This window comes from Neomonachus schauinslandi, chromosome 13, assembly GCF_002201575.2.
Source record: "Neomonachus schauinslandi chromosome 13, ASM220157v2, whole genome shotgun sequence".
In the NCBI taxonomy this organism is placed as follows: domain Eukaryota; kingdom Metazoa; phylum Chordata; class Mammalia; order Carnivora; family Phocidae; genus Neomonachus; species Neomonachus schauinslandi.
The window spans coordinates 92,386,897-92,403,944 of NC_058415.1; the positions used below are offsets into that span (position 1 = coordinate 92,386,897).

The window sequence follows — 17,048 nt, forward strand, 5'->3', positions numbered from 1 at the left end:
CCCAAAACACGCTAGAAGGTATCTTTGTTAAAATTTCGTTCGTAGTCACGACCTTTTAACACTTAATCCTGGGACTACAAATTTCCCTCGTATGTCTTCTAACGTGACCCAGAAAGTTTTAAGAAATACTCCAAAACTAAAATATTAAAAAATATATACATTAATATTATAAACTGGAAGTCCCACTTTTGGCAGGTATGAGCAGAATTTACGTCTACAGCAGTACAATCGTAGAAAGGAAAGAGGCCTGTGGGAAGCAGCAGACAGGGCGGCTGTGCCGGGATGCCTGCGAGGCTGCGGGCCTGGGACCCTGCCCAGCACCGGACAGCAGGCGCGGCAGGGCCACCGACGGGCACGCACTGCCCAGCAGGAGCGCGTCAAGACCGGCAGGCAGCACCTGGCACGGCGGGGACATCTGACGTCCGTACCGCGCAAGTCGGGGCCGGCCACAGGAGGTCACTGGCACACCACACGTGGCCAGTGCAACCCAGGAGCTGGTGTTCCATTTTATTTATTTTAATCAATTTAAGTAGTCACATATGGACAAGGCCGCTCTGGAACTACTCACGACGCTTTGCTAGAAAGTCAAAGGAAACTACTAATGTGATAAAGAGACGTTAACACTAAACCAAATCGTAATTTCCTAATGAAAAATAGCAATATAATTATTTCCAGGCACAGATTATTTTCAACTACTTCGGCTCTTGGATTAAAAACATACGAGGACTAACAAACGGGGAAGTCTCCTAAGAAACGATCACAGAGCGCAGCTGCGCACCGGGACGCACCAGCGGTCAGCCATGCAGAATCCTGAACGTACCTCCGTAGTCGTACTGGCCGGAGTAATAATCCGCATAGTGGTCACTCTGACTGCTCCATCCACTTTTGGAATTGTAGTAACTTTCGGGGTACGCTTGCCTGAAAGCACACACCACACTGTTAAAAACAACTCACCTACTCGCTTCTTAGACTAGGACAAGACGTAACTCCGTACACGTGATTGCCAGAGCATCAGACACTCAGCAAAACGCTCTGGTTGTGAAAAAACACTCATCGGTAGATCCGAAACAGTAACAAGGAGATGATGGGACCCCCTCCCACACAGCTAATTAAAATTCATCTCTTGGGGCGCCTGGGTGGCTCGGTCGGTGAAGCGTCTGCCTTCGGTTCAGGTCATGATCCCAGGGTCCTGGGATTGAGCCCCACATCGGGCTCCCTGCTCAGCGGGGAGCCTGCTTCTCCCTCTGCCTGCAGCTCCCCAACTCGTGCCCCTTCTTTCTCTGACAAACAAATAAATAAAATCTTTAAAACCCATCTCTTAAATACCTATTTAAGTGCCATGCAGAATCAACGAGCTGGCCGCCCTCCGTGTGCTCAGCACTGTGTCCTGCATGGCAAGGCTCAAATAGGTTCTCAAGTTTCTGGTATCACGCTTAGCAGGAGCAAAACGCACTGAGCTGTCAAACCCATCCACACAGACCACGTGCTGTGTCCTTTGGACGCGTGACGGTGTGCGCCCAGGTGCAGGGCTGCGGCTGGCTCAGTGTCTTGAATGTGACCGGTATGAGACCTGAAGCGCGCCTGATGGAGACCAGCCTCAAAGACCAAGCTACAAGTCTGACTCTCCGCGCACAGAAAGCAGAACCTAGCAAGGTCAGCTGTCAGAACTTCTGGGCAGTAAGATTCTTGTTTTTTCCCTCCAATAGAGTGAGTGCAAGTGAGAGAGTGAGCATGTGCACACAGTGAACGTGGGGAGAGGGGTAGGGGCAGAGGGAGAGAATGTCAAGCAGATTCCATGCCCAGCCCAGAGCTCTGTGTGGGGCTCAATCTCGCGACCCCGAGATTAAGACCTGAGCTGAAATCAAGAGTTGGACGCTTAACCAACTAAGCCACCCAGGTGCCCCTGGGGCAGTAAGATTCTTAGAAGAACTTACTACCATTTTTGTTTCTTAATAACAAGTTTTAGACAATATTTGACTTTTTTTGTTTTTTTTAAGATTTATTTATTTGAGAGAGTGAGAATGAGAGAGAGTACATGAGAGGGGAGAGGGTCAGAGGGAGAAGCAGGCTCCTTGCTGAGCAGGGAGCCCGATGCGGAACTCGATCCCGGGACTCCAGGATCATGACTTGAGCCGAAGGCAGTCGCTTAACCAACTGAGCCACCCAGGTGCCGGACAATATTTGACTTTTAAAATATAACTTTTCTCATGTCCCTTCAGGAATGTCACCCAGCTGAGCCTGGGGGCTTGGCTGGCACAGCTCCTGGGGCAGAGGCGGCCTGTGAGGAGCACCCACTCCCATGGCTCAGCTATAGGAACAAGGGCCCTTCCCAGGGCTTTGGAGGAGAACCCTTAGACCCCACCTATCTGCAGAGTGGGGGCCCCTGAGCACACCTGCAGTGGGCTCAGAACAATGATCTGACACAGGGCAGGACCAAGAGCATGCCACCTCCTCGCCGCCCTCACCAACCAGGCCCATTCATCCATCAGCAAAGACACAGCCACACAAACGAAAGACATGCTCCCACCGCAGGCAGTTCCTGCAGGGATGCGCTCACACCAGGCAGAAGCACACACTGCCCCCCAACCGAAGCAGGGCAGGAAGGACAGGGTGTTCTCCAGAGGTGTCACAAGTGAGCAGTGAAGACAGCACGAGAACAGAAACACTGCAAGATGGGACAGAACCACTCCCGTGTAACCTGGCCTAGCCTCTGGTTGGATGACTTTTCAACAGCACGGGGCCACCTTGAATTCTTGGCCTCTTAGAATGAAGTACCATGTTAACTTGCAGGTGGGCAAGCAGACAGAAAACTGGAATGGCAAGATGTGCGCTGGCTGCACCCTCCCCCGTGCTTACGGGGCTCTAGAAATCACCTGCCTGTTGCTTTCCCTGAATCAGAACACTTAACTTCAGAAAACCTCACCTTCTAGGTGCCATACAGGAGCTAAACCCTTGGGAACTTCCTTACATAAAGCTCCTAGGAGTATGGGCCACGTGCAGGTCAGGAATGCACAGAGAGGCCAGCTCAACAGGCAAAGGCTCACAGAGACAGAGCCTTGTCTCCAGACAAGCTATCAAAGCCTTGAAGGACCAGCAACAGGATCCCAAGATTTTGAAAGGCAATGCACGCACAAAGTCTCCATCGGCAATCAGACCTCCTCTACTACAAGTTCAAGAAACCATGTACTCTTGTAACAAAACCCACACCCGTGACCCGTCCTTCCTCCAAGCGGACGATGAGCGAGTATAGGTCAAGGCTCTGGAAGGCAGGCAAGGTCGCACCCGGGAACAGGCCGCACACCCTGCGGCTCCGAGTGGGGGCTGGGACCCGCCTCAGTTCCTAGTTGGCTGAAGGCGTGACGCCCGTGATCTTCCAAAATCCCTCACCCAGGGGCGCATGGGTGGCTCAGTTGGTTAAATGTCTGACTCTTGATCTCAGCTCAGGTCATGATCTCAGGGTTAGGAGATCAAGCCCTGCGTCCGACTCTTGTGCTTATCAGGGAGTCTGCTTGAGATTCTCTCTCCCTCTGCCCTCCCTCTGTGTTCTCGCTCTAAAATAAATAAATAAATCTTAAAAAAAGAATCCCTCATCTATAATCACAGAACGAGACGTGCTTGGTCAGCGAGAGAGAGCAGCAGGCCGGAGGTGTGCGGGGGCCTTCCACCACAGGGGCAGTGCTGCGAAGGGGACGTGGGCAGGTGTTCTGGCCCAATAATCAAGCACCTCTGCAGTTAGTAGTAGGGAAGCGTCTGCACGGGCAAAGCTGCCCCATAAGGGCCCTGAACACCCAGTCAGCCAAATGCCAGAGCCGCGTGCGCGCCTCGGCCGTAGGAGGAGCAGCTGGCCGCAAGAGGACCCCGCCAAGAGTCTGCCCTGCCCAGCGCTGGCGGACAGGACAAGGTGGCTTCGGGGGTGGGGTGGGGGTGGGGCTCTGTTCCATTTCAAAGTGCTCCTGTGCTCTGCCCGTGCTGAGTAAACACAAACACAGGATAGGCTGGTATAGCTCTTTACGAGTACAGTCTTCCTCAGATCACTAAGTTACTACCACAGCCAGCAACACGGACGTCCATCACCTGGCAGGTGGCCGGTCTGAGCAGTGACTTGCTCGGGAGCTGGGTCGCTCAGGCTCGGCGTAGCGGTAGCTCTCAGCATAGGCAGACGCTGCACTGTCATGGGACCTGTACCTGGGCTCATACAGGCCATAGACGTCCTGCCGGAAGAAGGGTTTGTGTGACGTTAGAGACCAGCAGAGACACAGCATATCGAGCAGCCGGCACTAGCTCTAAATGGCACTGATGATGGCCCTCTAGGAGGAGCGCTGGACGTGGGGCTTCCCTCATGCACAACAGAAAACCTACAATCTGAAATCCACAGCCACAGGCAGGTGGCAGGATCTTCCTCAAAGGGACTGCCCTGCTCCTGCTCAGGAGATGGCCAATGTGTCAGCGGGCAAACCCTACGGAACCATGGAGACTCTCGAGGACTCCGCCAGGCTTCTAGTCCCTGAAGTCTCGAATGTGGAGATGCGATGACCCCACAAGTTTGTGTTCTGTTTCAGACACCATCTCAGGTAAGCAAAATAACCAGGGTTTCATCTCAGTGGGTCCTGGAGCTAGGGGAAGCCTCAAAGAGAGGATCACGTTTTACTCTCATGAGGCTTTCGGCTCCATTAACGGACTGATGAATGGCCACGGCTCTGTCTCTAAGGAGCGGCCATGTGCAGACCCGAAGCAGAGATGAGGCGATCCAGGCATGAGACAGAATCAGCCCTTTGGTCTACGAGCCTGACTCTCTGCCATCACCTGAAGAGGAGAAATCATGTCAAACAGACTTATTCTTGACCACTGCTGCAGGCTGTGGCGACAAGGCCAAAGGGCAGCAGGGGGCAGGCTCCCACGAAAGTGTGCTGGGCTCCGGCTGGAACTCCTGGGAGGCACACGGAGTTGATACACAAAGGACCCAAAGCAGGTACACTGCTCCCCTCACGCTCTGCCAGCCCCCGTGGGCTCTGGGCGCATCGAAAATCAATTTCGGTGTGTGGCAACAGGAGTCCTTGGGGCTCCTTCCAGAATCTAGAATTTGCTGGTCTCAGTGCTTAGTTGTGCACTATTCATACACTCATACATTCCCAAAGATGCTAAAAGCCTACAAAGGAGACCCAAGCCTCCTGTCAATGGGGGCTGCCGCCTGGCCCAACCCCACCAGCCCTGCACACCCAGCCGCCTCTGACTGCAAGGGCCCCAGGATGGCCAACCCCCCTGCCCAGTAGGACCGTGCTTTTCAAACTTGAGGTCCACACTCCCGTGAACTCAGCTACCTTTGGGTGATGCTGGGCTAGGACTACAAGTCATGAGAAGCAGACAGCGTTCCAATGTGTACGCTTGAACCATATGGTTTCAAAGTAACAGGACTGAACAGAACCCAATTTAAACAACATTCGTGCACTTGGGCCATGGTGAAGGGCAAGGCTTCCGCGTAGCACAGTGGCCGGGGCCCCCACCCCACTGCTGCCCCTCAGGGAGGTTATGGAATTTCATCCCCCTTGGCTGTTTTGCTAGGATTATATTTCAAACCTAACATTTTCTCTAAATGTTTTTATTCTTGAGAAGGGACTTCAAATACTGTACTTCCTGTTACTCGTCAGGTAGATTTTTCACATCAAAACCACACCGAAGCTTGCAGAGGCTATCCCAGTTTCCCAAAGTGTGCAACCCACAACTCAAGTTCTACAGAGAAGCCACCGGTGGGACAGGGAACAGGTGGCTTCTCAGCCATGTAAGTTGGGGGATGCCATGTGAAAAAATTAATCAGGTATTGCACGCAACGCAATACACAGGCGTGCAGAGTAAACTTCCAAGAGACGGGCCGCGCCGGGCAGAGCAAGCTCCGTGAGCGGGGCGCCTGCCTCACGCAGCGGTGCCTGGAACCGGCACTCTGCACGGTGACGGCACTACTTACTTCTGCGCTGAGCAACAAAAGCCTGCCAAGGAGCACAGCTCGAGAGAAAGGAACCACTGGTCACAGGATTCAAGCCCAAGAGCTTGAGCGTACCTGGTAATAGAGGGGGGCCGGGCCAGGCTCCAGCGGGTATGGCGAGGGGTAATGGGACTGGTAGCCATCGTACAGGGGTCTGTAATAGTAGTAAGATGCCAAGTCCGGAAGAGGCGGCTGCAGCCAGTGCTGGTCTGACCGCACGGCTGCCTGGCTCGAGCTGGTGGACACGACCGACGCGCTGGAGGACCGAGGTGGCCGGGCCGGCAGCGGCTGACCTGTGTCAGCTGGAGCTGGGCTTGCGGGTGGTGGGACCAAGTTTTGGGGCTGTCCCTGCAAGGGTGGACTTCCTGGGTTTGAAGGTTCTGAACACGTTGCTTTGGGCCCTTGTGGAAGAGGCGGTGCTGGCTCCTGCTGGGCTCTCTCTAGGCCACGCTGGTCCTGAGCGTCTTTTGTCACCTGTTGGTAGAAATGGTCTGAGTTATGTGGCCCGGGCCCAGGTTGTCTCGGATGACTGCTGACGGTGTGCCGACACGCAGAGCTGTCAGCATGGGATGGGCTATACATCCTTAGAGGATTTTCCAAAGTCCTATTTAGTGTGAAGTCTAGGGCTCCAGGAGTTTCTTCCCGATGACTGGAGTGATCTGCCTTACTACCAGTAGGTACTGAGGTAGCGTTTGCAGGGGGCACTAACATCACGCCTGTGCTTCCAGCAGGGCTACTAACCAACTCAGGAAGAACGTTCTCTGCATTATCAATCTTTTGGCTTTCTGAAAGCAAGTTCTTTGGAACTGGATGAGGTGGCGGCTGAACCAGCAAATTAGCAGGCTGATTAGAAACTATCTCCGAAGTACCAGGAACTTGTGGAAAACTACTGTGCATGAGACTGCTAGGCAGAGGCGAGTGGGTGAGAGCACCGGCCGTGATCCCAGACACAGCAGCACCATCTCCAGAGTCCCCCCCCACAGCCCGGCTGCTTGCCGAGGGCTTATCCCCGACCACAGCTTCTCTCCAGGGCTGATTCTTCTCGTTAGGACTCGATAAGGACACAGGAAAATTAATGGGCTGAGCCAAATTATAGCTTTGATCAGGCTGGGCAATCAAGACTGGTTGATTCTGCAAAGATTCAGTGGGCGGTGAGGACAACAGACTGGCATAGCCGGAACTTGCCTGTGACGGGAGGGCCTCCTCTTCTCCCATCTTGGGAGGATTCTCAAGGTTCTCAGAAGCACAGATGCTGTCCCCACTTGGCAGAGGGAGGCCGGAGCCCGGCTCCTGGGACTGCGGAGCGGACACGCCCTCATCTGGAGGCTGAATCACTTCCGACGGCTGGGGTTTCACAGGCACGTGCAACACAGGAGCAGCCGGGGCTAGAAGGACATTGCCTCCAAAATCTGGCAGCTCGTTCTGTGCCCACAACGTCGTCACTGGGCTCTCACACTTCACAGCTCCCTGGGCTCTGGCCAAAGGCCTTTTCTCCGCTGCCAGGAGCACAGTTTCCAAGGGCGGTCCCCCACTGTGCAAGAGCCCGTGGCCAGGCTCCACAGGGACGGAGAAGGGTGGAGAACAGGCCTGGAGCGTGAACAGGGTCTCCATGTTGTCCGGTGGCTGCTCCAGGTTGCCGGGGGAGGCGTCGGGTCGGGCAGCAGTGGCCCCACGCTGCTTCTGGTGGGCAGTGGCCCCTCTCACCTCACCTACCACATTGGCACGATCAGCCTCGATGGGTTTTACTCCAACTAAGTGCGATTTCACTGGTTCAAAAGAACTATTTGCACTTGTCTGAAATATTCCAGTGGGTTTTGGGGGGCTTGGGGTTGAGGGCTGGGACCGGCTGCTGTGGTGATTTTGACTCACGGTGGTCTCGTTTGTCTCTCCTCCCACAGGAGAAGAATCAATTTGCTTAAAAAAACTCCCCGAAGACTCATCTTCAGGTTTTCCAACTTCCTGCTGAATGAAAGTGCCTACATCTTGGGGCCTGGCTGCACTCGGGAGATTCCTGTGGTTCTTGCTGCTGTAACCGGCTGACGCGCCATCAGACCGCACAGGGTGCAGCACTGAATCCGGGGCCTCAAGATTTGGGCCCCCACCTCCAGCGTGGCCCACACCACCAAGCCTGGGGACGGCTGGCCCGGGAAGGGGCCCGTATCTGACCTGATCGCTTGGGGAGGAAGGGTCCAAACTCAGGGGCTCACTTGGCAGAACTTCCTGATTTTGAATGAATTCTAGGTCTTCCATATTCTCAGACTGCACGCTGCTGGCCGCGTGCGCCCCTGCACTTGCTGTGCTGCCCCACACGGCGGCGGCGGCGCTTGTTGCCGGGGGCCGATCAGGCTGGACGCCTGCAGACTGAGAAAAATAAGGTTGTGGGAGTCCTCCCTGCTGCGTGGCCTCATTGTTGGAACCTTTGGGAAAGGCCTGGTAAATGCCACCTGCTCCCACATGTGCAGGAGGATGACCAAGCGTGGGGCTGGGCGAGAAGCCGTCAAAGTCAGACTGACCAGCAGAGCCTGTTTTTTCAGAGGAGAGATTCTCCTCGTTTTCTGTTTCCCCACCTTGGAAAAACATGGAGAGAGCCCCGGAGTCCACTTCTGACAGGGCTCGGCTGGTCCCGGCCCCTGGGGGGTAGTGCAAATGGCTTTCTGGGCTATTTCCCTGAGCGAGGGGATTAACGAGAGCGAGGTCTGGCAACTGCTCTTTATTCACTCCTGGATTTGGCCTGAGCTCCTGGCTCGCCCAAGTATTCCCAGCTCTAGAATTTTGCCTGAACGCATTTTCAGGATCAAAGTTATTTGTTGAATGGTTTCCACTTTGTAGGTAGGCCGCCTCGTTGCTTCCATCACCGGCTAAGGGTCCTGGCAAACACACCAGTGGGTTGAGCTGCTCGTGGCCAGGACCATGATGCGGGTTGGACGGAGCAAGGAAGTGAGAAACGCTGGAGGCGTGAGGCACCGCGTTCTGAACAGGTCCTTCTGGGCGGGGCCAATAATGTTGACCTGAGGGTTGTGGGCCTCCCTGCCCTGGTCCCCACTGCCCTGGCATTTGCTGACGAGGCTGAGGGAAGAAAGGGGATGGTGCTAATGCTGCAGCACTGTCATGCGGGTTCTGCCTACTCAGGGGCCTATCGGGCCCAAGCATGTTCGTGTGAGGATGGCCCCCATGAGAACTGTCAACACCCGCTCCTGGAATGTACTGAGGATATGGCAGAGTCTGAACTTCGGGTTCTGAGCCGGAAGCAACCTCGGCACTCCTGTTCACCTTGGGCTCCGATGGAGTTGAAGGGGTCAGCACACTGGAAAACAGACTGCCATCTGCTCTGGGCTGTGACACTGGTCCTTGGAGGGTATCCCCAGCATTTGTGTGAGGCACAGGCAGACCGGTGCGCTGAAGGAACTCTGGTGGGGCCGGGCCTTGCAGAATGGGTGGGCTACTTTTGGACGAACTGCCCAATGATGTATTTTGTAGCGCCTGTCTACTAAAAGCAAATGGATCCGTCACCGGCTGCAGTGGGCAAGTTATCGGAGTCACGGGTGCGTTATTATTTGCCTGTCTCCTATATGGTCTGTTGGACCAGAACATGCTCTGAGGAGTCCCAGCTGGAGGTGGCCCAACCACACCGGATGGGGCTGCCTGGGGAGGTGGCTGCATGACTGATCTTTTGCACAATTAGATGCTGCTTACAGAAAGAAGCAGGATATAGGTTTTCCTTAATTTGAACTGAAAAAGAAAAAGAAGAAATTAGCATAAAATCCATATATTCAAACTCCCAGCCAGAATTAGGAAAACTAAAAAAACAGAGAAAGGCTGGAAACAACTTAAGAGTTTGCATCTTCAGTCCCTCAGCTCCTGCTCTCACCCCCCTCCCGCCCAGAACTGCGCCCCAGAGGGGCTGCTGCATGCACAGGCAAGAACAGGGAGAACACCGGATCGGGATGCAAACGCGGGCTGTGCCCGGAGCTCACTGACTGACTTGACACAAGTCACTGCCTTCTCTGCGGTTCAGTTTTGTAGCCCAGCTGAATACCCGTGTGGAATGCCTGCTGCCTCCGTGACGCCCCCACCCAGAGGGCAGAGATGAAGCACAGCTGAACTGCTGCTCTGACTTACTACCAGGTACGCTGACATCGCCCCATAAATTATCTCCAGATCCCGAAAGAGCCAACTCCTCTATTAAGACTGCATATCATACTTCTCACAAAGGTTAATACTAAATCTTGAAATGAAAACAAAAGTTTAAAATTTGTATTTCCATTCTAATGAAAGAGCGTTATAAAGTACAGAGTAATACAAGCTGAAAAATCTAAAATATACTAAAATGCCTTTTATGCTCCCCTGCAAAAGCCCTCGTTTTCTGTGTGATGACTGCCTGAATAGCATTAGCAAAACAAGTTGCCTCTGACTGCCAGAGCTGTAACAACTATCCCTAGAATGAAAACCCCAAGTAAGCTTAAAGCAGTTTTAAAACTGACCAACTCGGGGTGCCTGGGTGGCTCAGTCGTTGAGCATCTGCCTTCGGCTCGGGTCATGATCCCAGGGTCCTGGGATCGAGCCCCGCATTAGGCTGCCTGCTCTGTGGGAAGCCTGCTTCTCCCTCTCCCACTCCCTCTGCTTGTGTTCCCTCTCTCACTGTCTCTCTGTCAAATGAATAAATAAAATCTTTAAGAAAATAATAAATAAATAAAACTGACCAGCTGACTTCATTCAAAAGTTTTCAGTAATAGAGTGCCAAAAAAAACTTTTATAGAAAACAAAGAAGCAAAATCATCTTTACAGTGTTTTTTCTTGCTGGTGCTAGTGGTGGGTTTTTTTTCTAAATAAGATACATTAAGTATAACCCTGAACAGTTAACCTGTACTTCTAAGACAAAAACCCAGGTACTGTCTCTTTACAAATTCTTTCTCTATGTGTTAAGTCCTTCCCCCTAGTACCACCCTCACAAACAGGGTAAGTTTAGCCAATCACGGGGGTAAGTAAACACCAGAGGGAGAAATCGTGGAAGGACTCCAGAGTGTAACCCACACGTTTCTGCAGATGTACTAAATTTTTGCTCTTGGAAATCTTTCTGATAGCCAGATACAAGAACGCACTTATGAATGTGTTTTAAGTAAAACTATTACAAAGGAAAGCTCCTATGTCTCTCTGGAAACTAGTCCTAGGAATCTTTACTTCACTACCATTACTGCCCACACATGCTCTGTCCTAGGCCAACAGGGAACCCCTTCTGACTGAAGAGCACTCCGAAACTCACTCAAATTTAATGGACTGTATTAGGAACAGCATTGGAGACCTCACTGGGTTATAAGGAGCCATTTCAAAACAAAGCACGTTTACAGCTCAGCTTTCTATGGACTTGTTATCTGCGCAACAGAGGCACCCAGGACACCCCCCAAGACACGACTTCCTCCTTGTAAGGCTTCAGCAGAGGACCCTCACCATTCTAAGCAGCTTTAAAAAAGAAAAACCACACATGGCAGAGGCCCAGAGGATTACACAGCAGAGGTGTAACTGGGAGAGCACGGCTAGATGTCCAGCTGAATGGCCCCGGGCACACCCCTTGTCTTTTTGTGACCCTGTCACTTCATCTATAAAGTAAGAGAAGCAATATGACAATTTCTAAGGTTTCTTCTGGGTTTCATCTTACAAAGTTCTACTCACAGAGATTCTGGGATGCCTTAATCCCTACTGCTATTTAATAGGGAAATGTTATCAAAATGTAAATTTCACAGGTTTATACTTACATGCTTTCCTTGAAGAAACTTTCTTTAAAAACTATTTTCTCAACTCCCAGACTAAGAACCATTTTATAAGCAAACAGTATCACTCTCCTATAACGTAGAATCCCCTACTCTCCCCCCTACCCATAATTGAGAGCTTTTTACCAATATGCCAATTTCATTTGGAACAATTTTGAACATTATCCTTTTAATCTTTTTTCTCTATTCACAAACAGAAAAACTGCCTATCACTTCTCTCCTGACCCCAGGGAACTTACAGCGAGGAAGTCATCCTGCACCCTCAAGTCATCTAACTTTTTTAAAAAAGCACTATTTCAGAGACACCAGCTGCTGTTCTTAAAGATGCATTACTCATAAACCTACCTAGTTCTTCAAGTAGACTGCCTTGTATCTCTCGGAAATACTTAAGCACACCTATTTCCAATATAAATTCCTGACTGTGGGACCAAGACACTTAAAGCCCACTCCTTATCCTCAGAGCTGTGGCCTCAAGCTACGAGTGTGTAAACCAAGAGGAATGCCAGAAAGAACCTGGGAGTCTACCATTTGCCTTCAATCTCCCTCACGGCAACTGTGAGTGTGATGTCCCTGTCAGACTATGAGACACTCCACTCAAAGAAACCATAAACTCCAACTTTCCTAAGTACAGAATCAAACACATTTAGAGAAAGCGGAGCCTCAACACTGCTAAAAATGACAAAGATCCTAAAGGACGCACTGACATTCAGGAAAGAGCTTTACAGAAGCAAGAAGGAATCATTAAAATCGACACACTACCCTAAAGAAAGCTTTCTGGATGATTTTGGGACCTACTGCTATTTAGGGTGAATGAATCACAGGAACATGCCTCTTGCCTTATGTTTGCAAGATAACAACACCCAGAACCCTAAGAAACGGCACGGGGGAAAAAAACCTGCAGGGAGCCTGGTTCTGCTGAAACTTGCAAAAGTATCAATGTTAGAAACAACTGTGTGTGACCTGGTTTGCTCCCTGCCATATCTGGGGTGGGAAATACCACTCAGGTTAACATCTGCACAAACGGGTTTAACACATAATCTTAAGCAGCTCATGCCCAATCTCCAAGCCATTTAAAAGTGTTTTCAGGGGCGCCTGGGTGGCTCAGTCTTGGGGCGTCTGCCTTCGGCTCGGGTCATGATCCCAGTGTCCTGGGATCGAGCCCCACATCGGGCTCCCTGCTCCCCGGGAAGCCTGCTTCCCCCCCTCCCCCGACTCCCCCTGCTTGTGTTCCTGCTCTCGCTCTCTCTGTCAAATAAATAAATAAAATCTTTAAAAAAAAAAAATTAAAATAAAAGTGTTTTCAGGTGAAGCAGCAAAAACTGATTTTAAGTGGCTGTGTGATGTGCCCACTCGACTGTAATTCTTCCGCCACAAGAACTGTAATTTTATTCCGTATCCTTCTAACCCTTAATGTAAAACACAAGTGACAGACCTCCGCTGCAACACCTGTCACTTTGCCACGAAATTCCCAACAACAGCAGCAATGCTAATCTGTCTCTTCACCAGCGTGGCCCAGGAGAAATCTCTCAACCAATGCAGACAAAACTACTTCAGAAGCTTCCAAGCAAAGGACACGCAAAACTGCTAAAGAAATTTCGTACTCGTTTGTACTCTTTAAAAAGTCGCAGGTCTGGTCTATCTTCCAGCCACTCGCACACAACCCTCCGTCCAGGCCACCAGGGCTAAGCCAAGTGTCAACACAGCGAGCCCGACAGGCACTTGCCACAGTGCAGGCCGCACCTGCGGGGTCCCCGTCAGTCTGACGAGGGCAACAGAGGTGCAGAAGGCGGCAGGCGGGCCGCGCACCTGGCCCAGCCGGACCCACCCCGGGCCCGCAGGTCCCCACCCGCCCCCGGGGCCTCTGCCCGACACCTGGCGGTACCGGGAGAGGCGCCGTCCGCTTGGGGCTGGGCCCGGCCCGGCCGCTCCCCTCCGCCCGACCCCGGCCCTCACCGGCGCGCCACAGGGCGGCCGAGGCTCCCGCCCGGCCCCTCCGCGATCCCTGGGCCAACCCCTCAGGAGCAGCCGGCGAAAGCCGGCCCGGCTGCGGCGACGAGCGCAGACACGACAGCCGCAGCAGCCATCTTGGCACATCCGGCTCCGGCCGCCGCGCCGCCGACGTGTCCGACCGCGACGTCAGCGCGCGCCACGCCTGCCCACCACGCCCATCAGCCCCGCCCATCGCAGCTGCTCCCGAGACGCTACTCCCCGTACGTTAGCTCCGCCCCCTCCCTCGCCGGCCATCCATTCGTCCGCCCCGTTGGCCCCGCCCTCGCCTGCGACCAATCTTTCGGCGTTCATCCCTTGGTCCCGCTCCCTTGGCCTCGCCCCTGCGACCCGCCCCCCCCTGCGACCCGCCCTTCGCCCACCTGCCGGGCCGGGCGCGCGGAGGGCTGCTCGGGGACGTCGCCCTGGTTACGCCAGCTCTTTCTCCCAGTTTTTTCTCGTCTTAGGATGGGAGAGAGTCGGGGTTCTTCAGTCAGGCCCAAGTGAAGAACCAGTCTTGAACGACCGAGGCCGAGAACGGCTACTCGGCGGCACCGAGAAGCCGAGCGGCGCCCTAGCGCAGGCGCGACCCTCCCATTCTGCCGTTGGACTTCCTCCAGGGCTGGAGACAGGCGGAGGCGACCGCGCGTGCGCCGGCCGCCGGAGCGGGCTGCGCCTGCGCACCTCGCGGCGGCTCACGGGTTGCCTGGTTACGGCCACTGGTGGCTCAGGGTTCCAGTTCTGCCCGGGAAGTTCGTTTCGGTCCGCGCCCGGCCTTCGGGAAGCGGAGCCCTGGGAGTCGTCCTGTAGGCAGCCCCCCGGCCCCGGCCACGCCGCCCCTACGCGGTGCGGCCGCCACCCCCGCGCACGCCCCGCTGCTCCTGTCCTTTTCCTCCGTCCGCCCGAGCCCCTCCGAGGCCTCGGCTCTTCCCCCGGCGGGCAGCGGCTGCCTCTGCGCCCGGACGCGGCCCCCAAGCCGCGTGGACGGAAGCCAGGGCTCCGTTCGGCGTTCCGCAGCCGTTGAGCGGGTACTTGTGTGCAATGGACAGGCCGGGCCGCCGCGCCTGGCCTCCTGCTGCTCCCGGTGGATGGCACCCTCCGAGCCCTCCCGTGGAGGATATCCTCTTAGGGACGAGGCGGTGCCGCCGCGTGTATCCACATTTCCCCAGTGAGGAAGGGAGGTTCAGAAGGTGGGAAGCAGTCGGCCCGGCCCGGCCCACTCACCTGCACACCTGCCTGGCAGGGAGAGGGGAGAGTAGCAGCCTGCTCCCACTTGCTCCAGCTCCTTCCAGGGGTCGGGAAGAGTGGCAGGGATGACCATCCGATTGCATCCCTCCCCCCACCGCCCTCCCCGCCCCGTGGCCGAGCTCCCAGCGGCAGCTAGTGCAACAGCAGCCGCTGAGGAGGCCTGCCTGGGGGTGAAGGGCTCCTTGGTCACCCTGGGACTCAGGAGCCTGGGAAGAAGGAAGGATTGTGCTGTGACGTTGGCGGGGAGCAGCCACGCTGTCAGGGCCCCAGGGGGTGCCGGGGGAGTCTCAGCCTATCTGACGTGGCCACTCTGCTAAGCTAACATTTGCCTTGCAGAAATCAAGGTCCCAACCTGTTTCAACACAGAGTTAGCAAGCGTGGGCTGGAACTCAGCCCTGGATCGGCCGCCCTTGATTCACTTCCTCCTGCAGTCACTGTGTCTCAACAAACCGCTCTGCAGAGACAGATGTCACTGTTAACCCCCCTGAAAGGGGGAAGCAGAGGCAAAGGTGCAAGGGCCCATCCCCTCCTCCCTCCCGTTAAGCCCCTGGAGTGCAAGCCCTCACGTTCTTGGCCCTCCATAGCCTGGTGTGCAGGAGAGAGGTCTAGGCCCACAGTCGAGCCAAAGGTCATGGAGGCTGGGCTCTGAGTCACAGGTCCGCCGCTTGTAAGCTCCATCACATCCTCAGCGACCTGGAGTCCAGGCGGGCTGAGCACCTTGACAACGTGCTGTTGACACCTCTACCTGAACAGCAGGCACGAACTGGGCTGTCCTGGGCCTGTCAGGGGCAAATGGGCACAGGGCGACTGGCTGCAGAGCACATAGGGCCCGCGCCGATGGGACGCACTGCTTCCCTTTGCTTGCAGCGTGTCCCTCATTCTGTCCTTCCTCCTCCCTGACTCACGGAGGCTGCATACAAATGCCACCGCCTTGGGGCGCCTGGGTGGCTCAGTTGGTTAAGCTTCTGCCTTCGGCTCAGGTCATGATCCTGGAGTCCCGGGATCGAGTCCCGCATCAGGCTCCCTGCTCCGCGGGGAGCCTGCTTCTCCCTCTGACCCTCCCCCCTCTCATGTGCTCTCTGTCTCTCTCATTCTCTCTGTCTCAAATAAATAAATAAAATCTTTAAAAACGAAAACAAAAAAAACCAAACAAATGCCACCGCCTCCCTGAAGCTCACCTACGGGGGCTAGAGTCAGCCGCTCTTTCCTGAGGGCAGAGTTGTTTGTTCCTCATGAAAAGCTCAGTAACAGGAGCTGTAGTCCTGTTACCCAGAGCGCACGGGACCCAGGGCTACACACTTCCCAGGACTGTGCTCGTCAGCCCCTCGCAGTAGCCTGCACTGTCCAAAGAAGGCTGCCGCTGAGCGCCTGCACGGGGGGCTGGGCCGAGCTGGGATGGGATCTAAGTACACGTTAGAGGCCAGGGTGCCAAGAACATCAAATGGCCCACTGATAGCTTTCTATCACACATTGAAATGATAACATTTTGGGTATATTGAGTTAAATATACTATTACATTTTATTTCATCTGTTCCCTTTTTTTAACATAGCTCATCAAAAGTTTAAAATTCCATACGTGCCTGGCATATTTCCATTGGACAGCGCTGGTCTAGACATTGGGCACATTGTGGGAGGGGGTCAGGCCCCCTCCCCCCAGCAGCCCCAGCCTGGGGCTGTAGCTCCCTAGATTTTGGAGCTGACAACCGACCATTTCGGTGATTGTGGGAAGGAGCCCTTGGAGGGGTACCCGCAGTCTCGGTGCAGGTGAAGGCTGGTGGCCCATGGCCATGAGCCTCTGCCCCTTACTCCTCCAGGGCATAAAGTAGCTGCAGTAGAGTGGTTTGTAAGTGGATGCTTTTAGGGCGGTCCTGCTCCTCACCAGGTGCTCTGCTCAGCCTCTGACTCAAGCCCTCCATCCTGGGCGCTGAGGCTGGGGGCATGGGAGGGGGCCTGCTTGACTCAGCCTGGAGAGAGCAAGGGGCCGCCTCCATGAGACAGGGCTGGCTGAGTGGTCCAGGGAAAAAGTGCATTAGGGCTTCGAGGTGGAAAGAGCTGTCAGGCAGGGCTTCTGG

General features: G+C 54.4%; 1 protein-coding gene across 6 annotated transcripts in view; it reads right to left on the reverse strand.

Annotated features, from left to right (window-relative positions):
• Positions 1-15,226, reverse strand: part of SEC16A (SEC16 homolog A, endoplasmic reticulum export factor) — a 34,913-nt gene extending 19,687 nt beyond the window's left edge. For 4 of the 6 annotated variants that reach the window (XM_044920734.1, XM_044920733.1, XM_044920732.1 and 1 more), the window contains exons 1-4: positions 11,728-11,746; positions 6,053-9,706; positions 4,075-4,211; positions 821-918 (exon numbers count right to left, since the gene is read on the reverse strand). In XM_044920734.1, coding sequence (XP_044776669.1) covers positions 821-918; positions 4,075-4,211; positions 6,053-9,637 — 3,820 coding nt within the window. In that variant the 5' untranslated portion in view covers positions 9,638-9,706; positions 11,728-11,746. Of the gene's footprint in view, positions 1-820; positions 919-4,074; positions 4,212-6,052; positions 9,707-11,727; positions 11,747-14,111; positions 14,179-14,952 lie in introns of those variants that run through there. The other 2 variants (XM_044920731.1, XM_044920730.1) reach the window with 2 other exon arrangements.
• Positions 15,227-17,048: the final 1,822 nt, after the last annotated feature.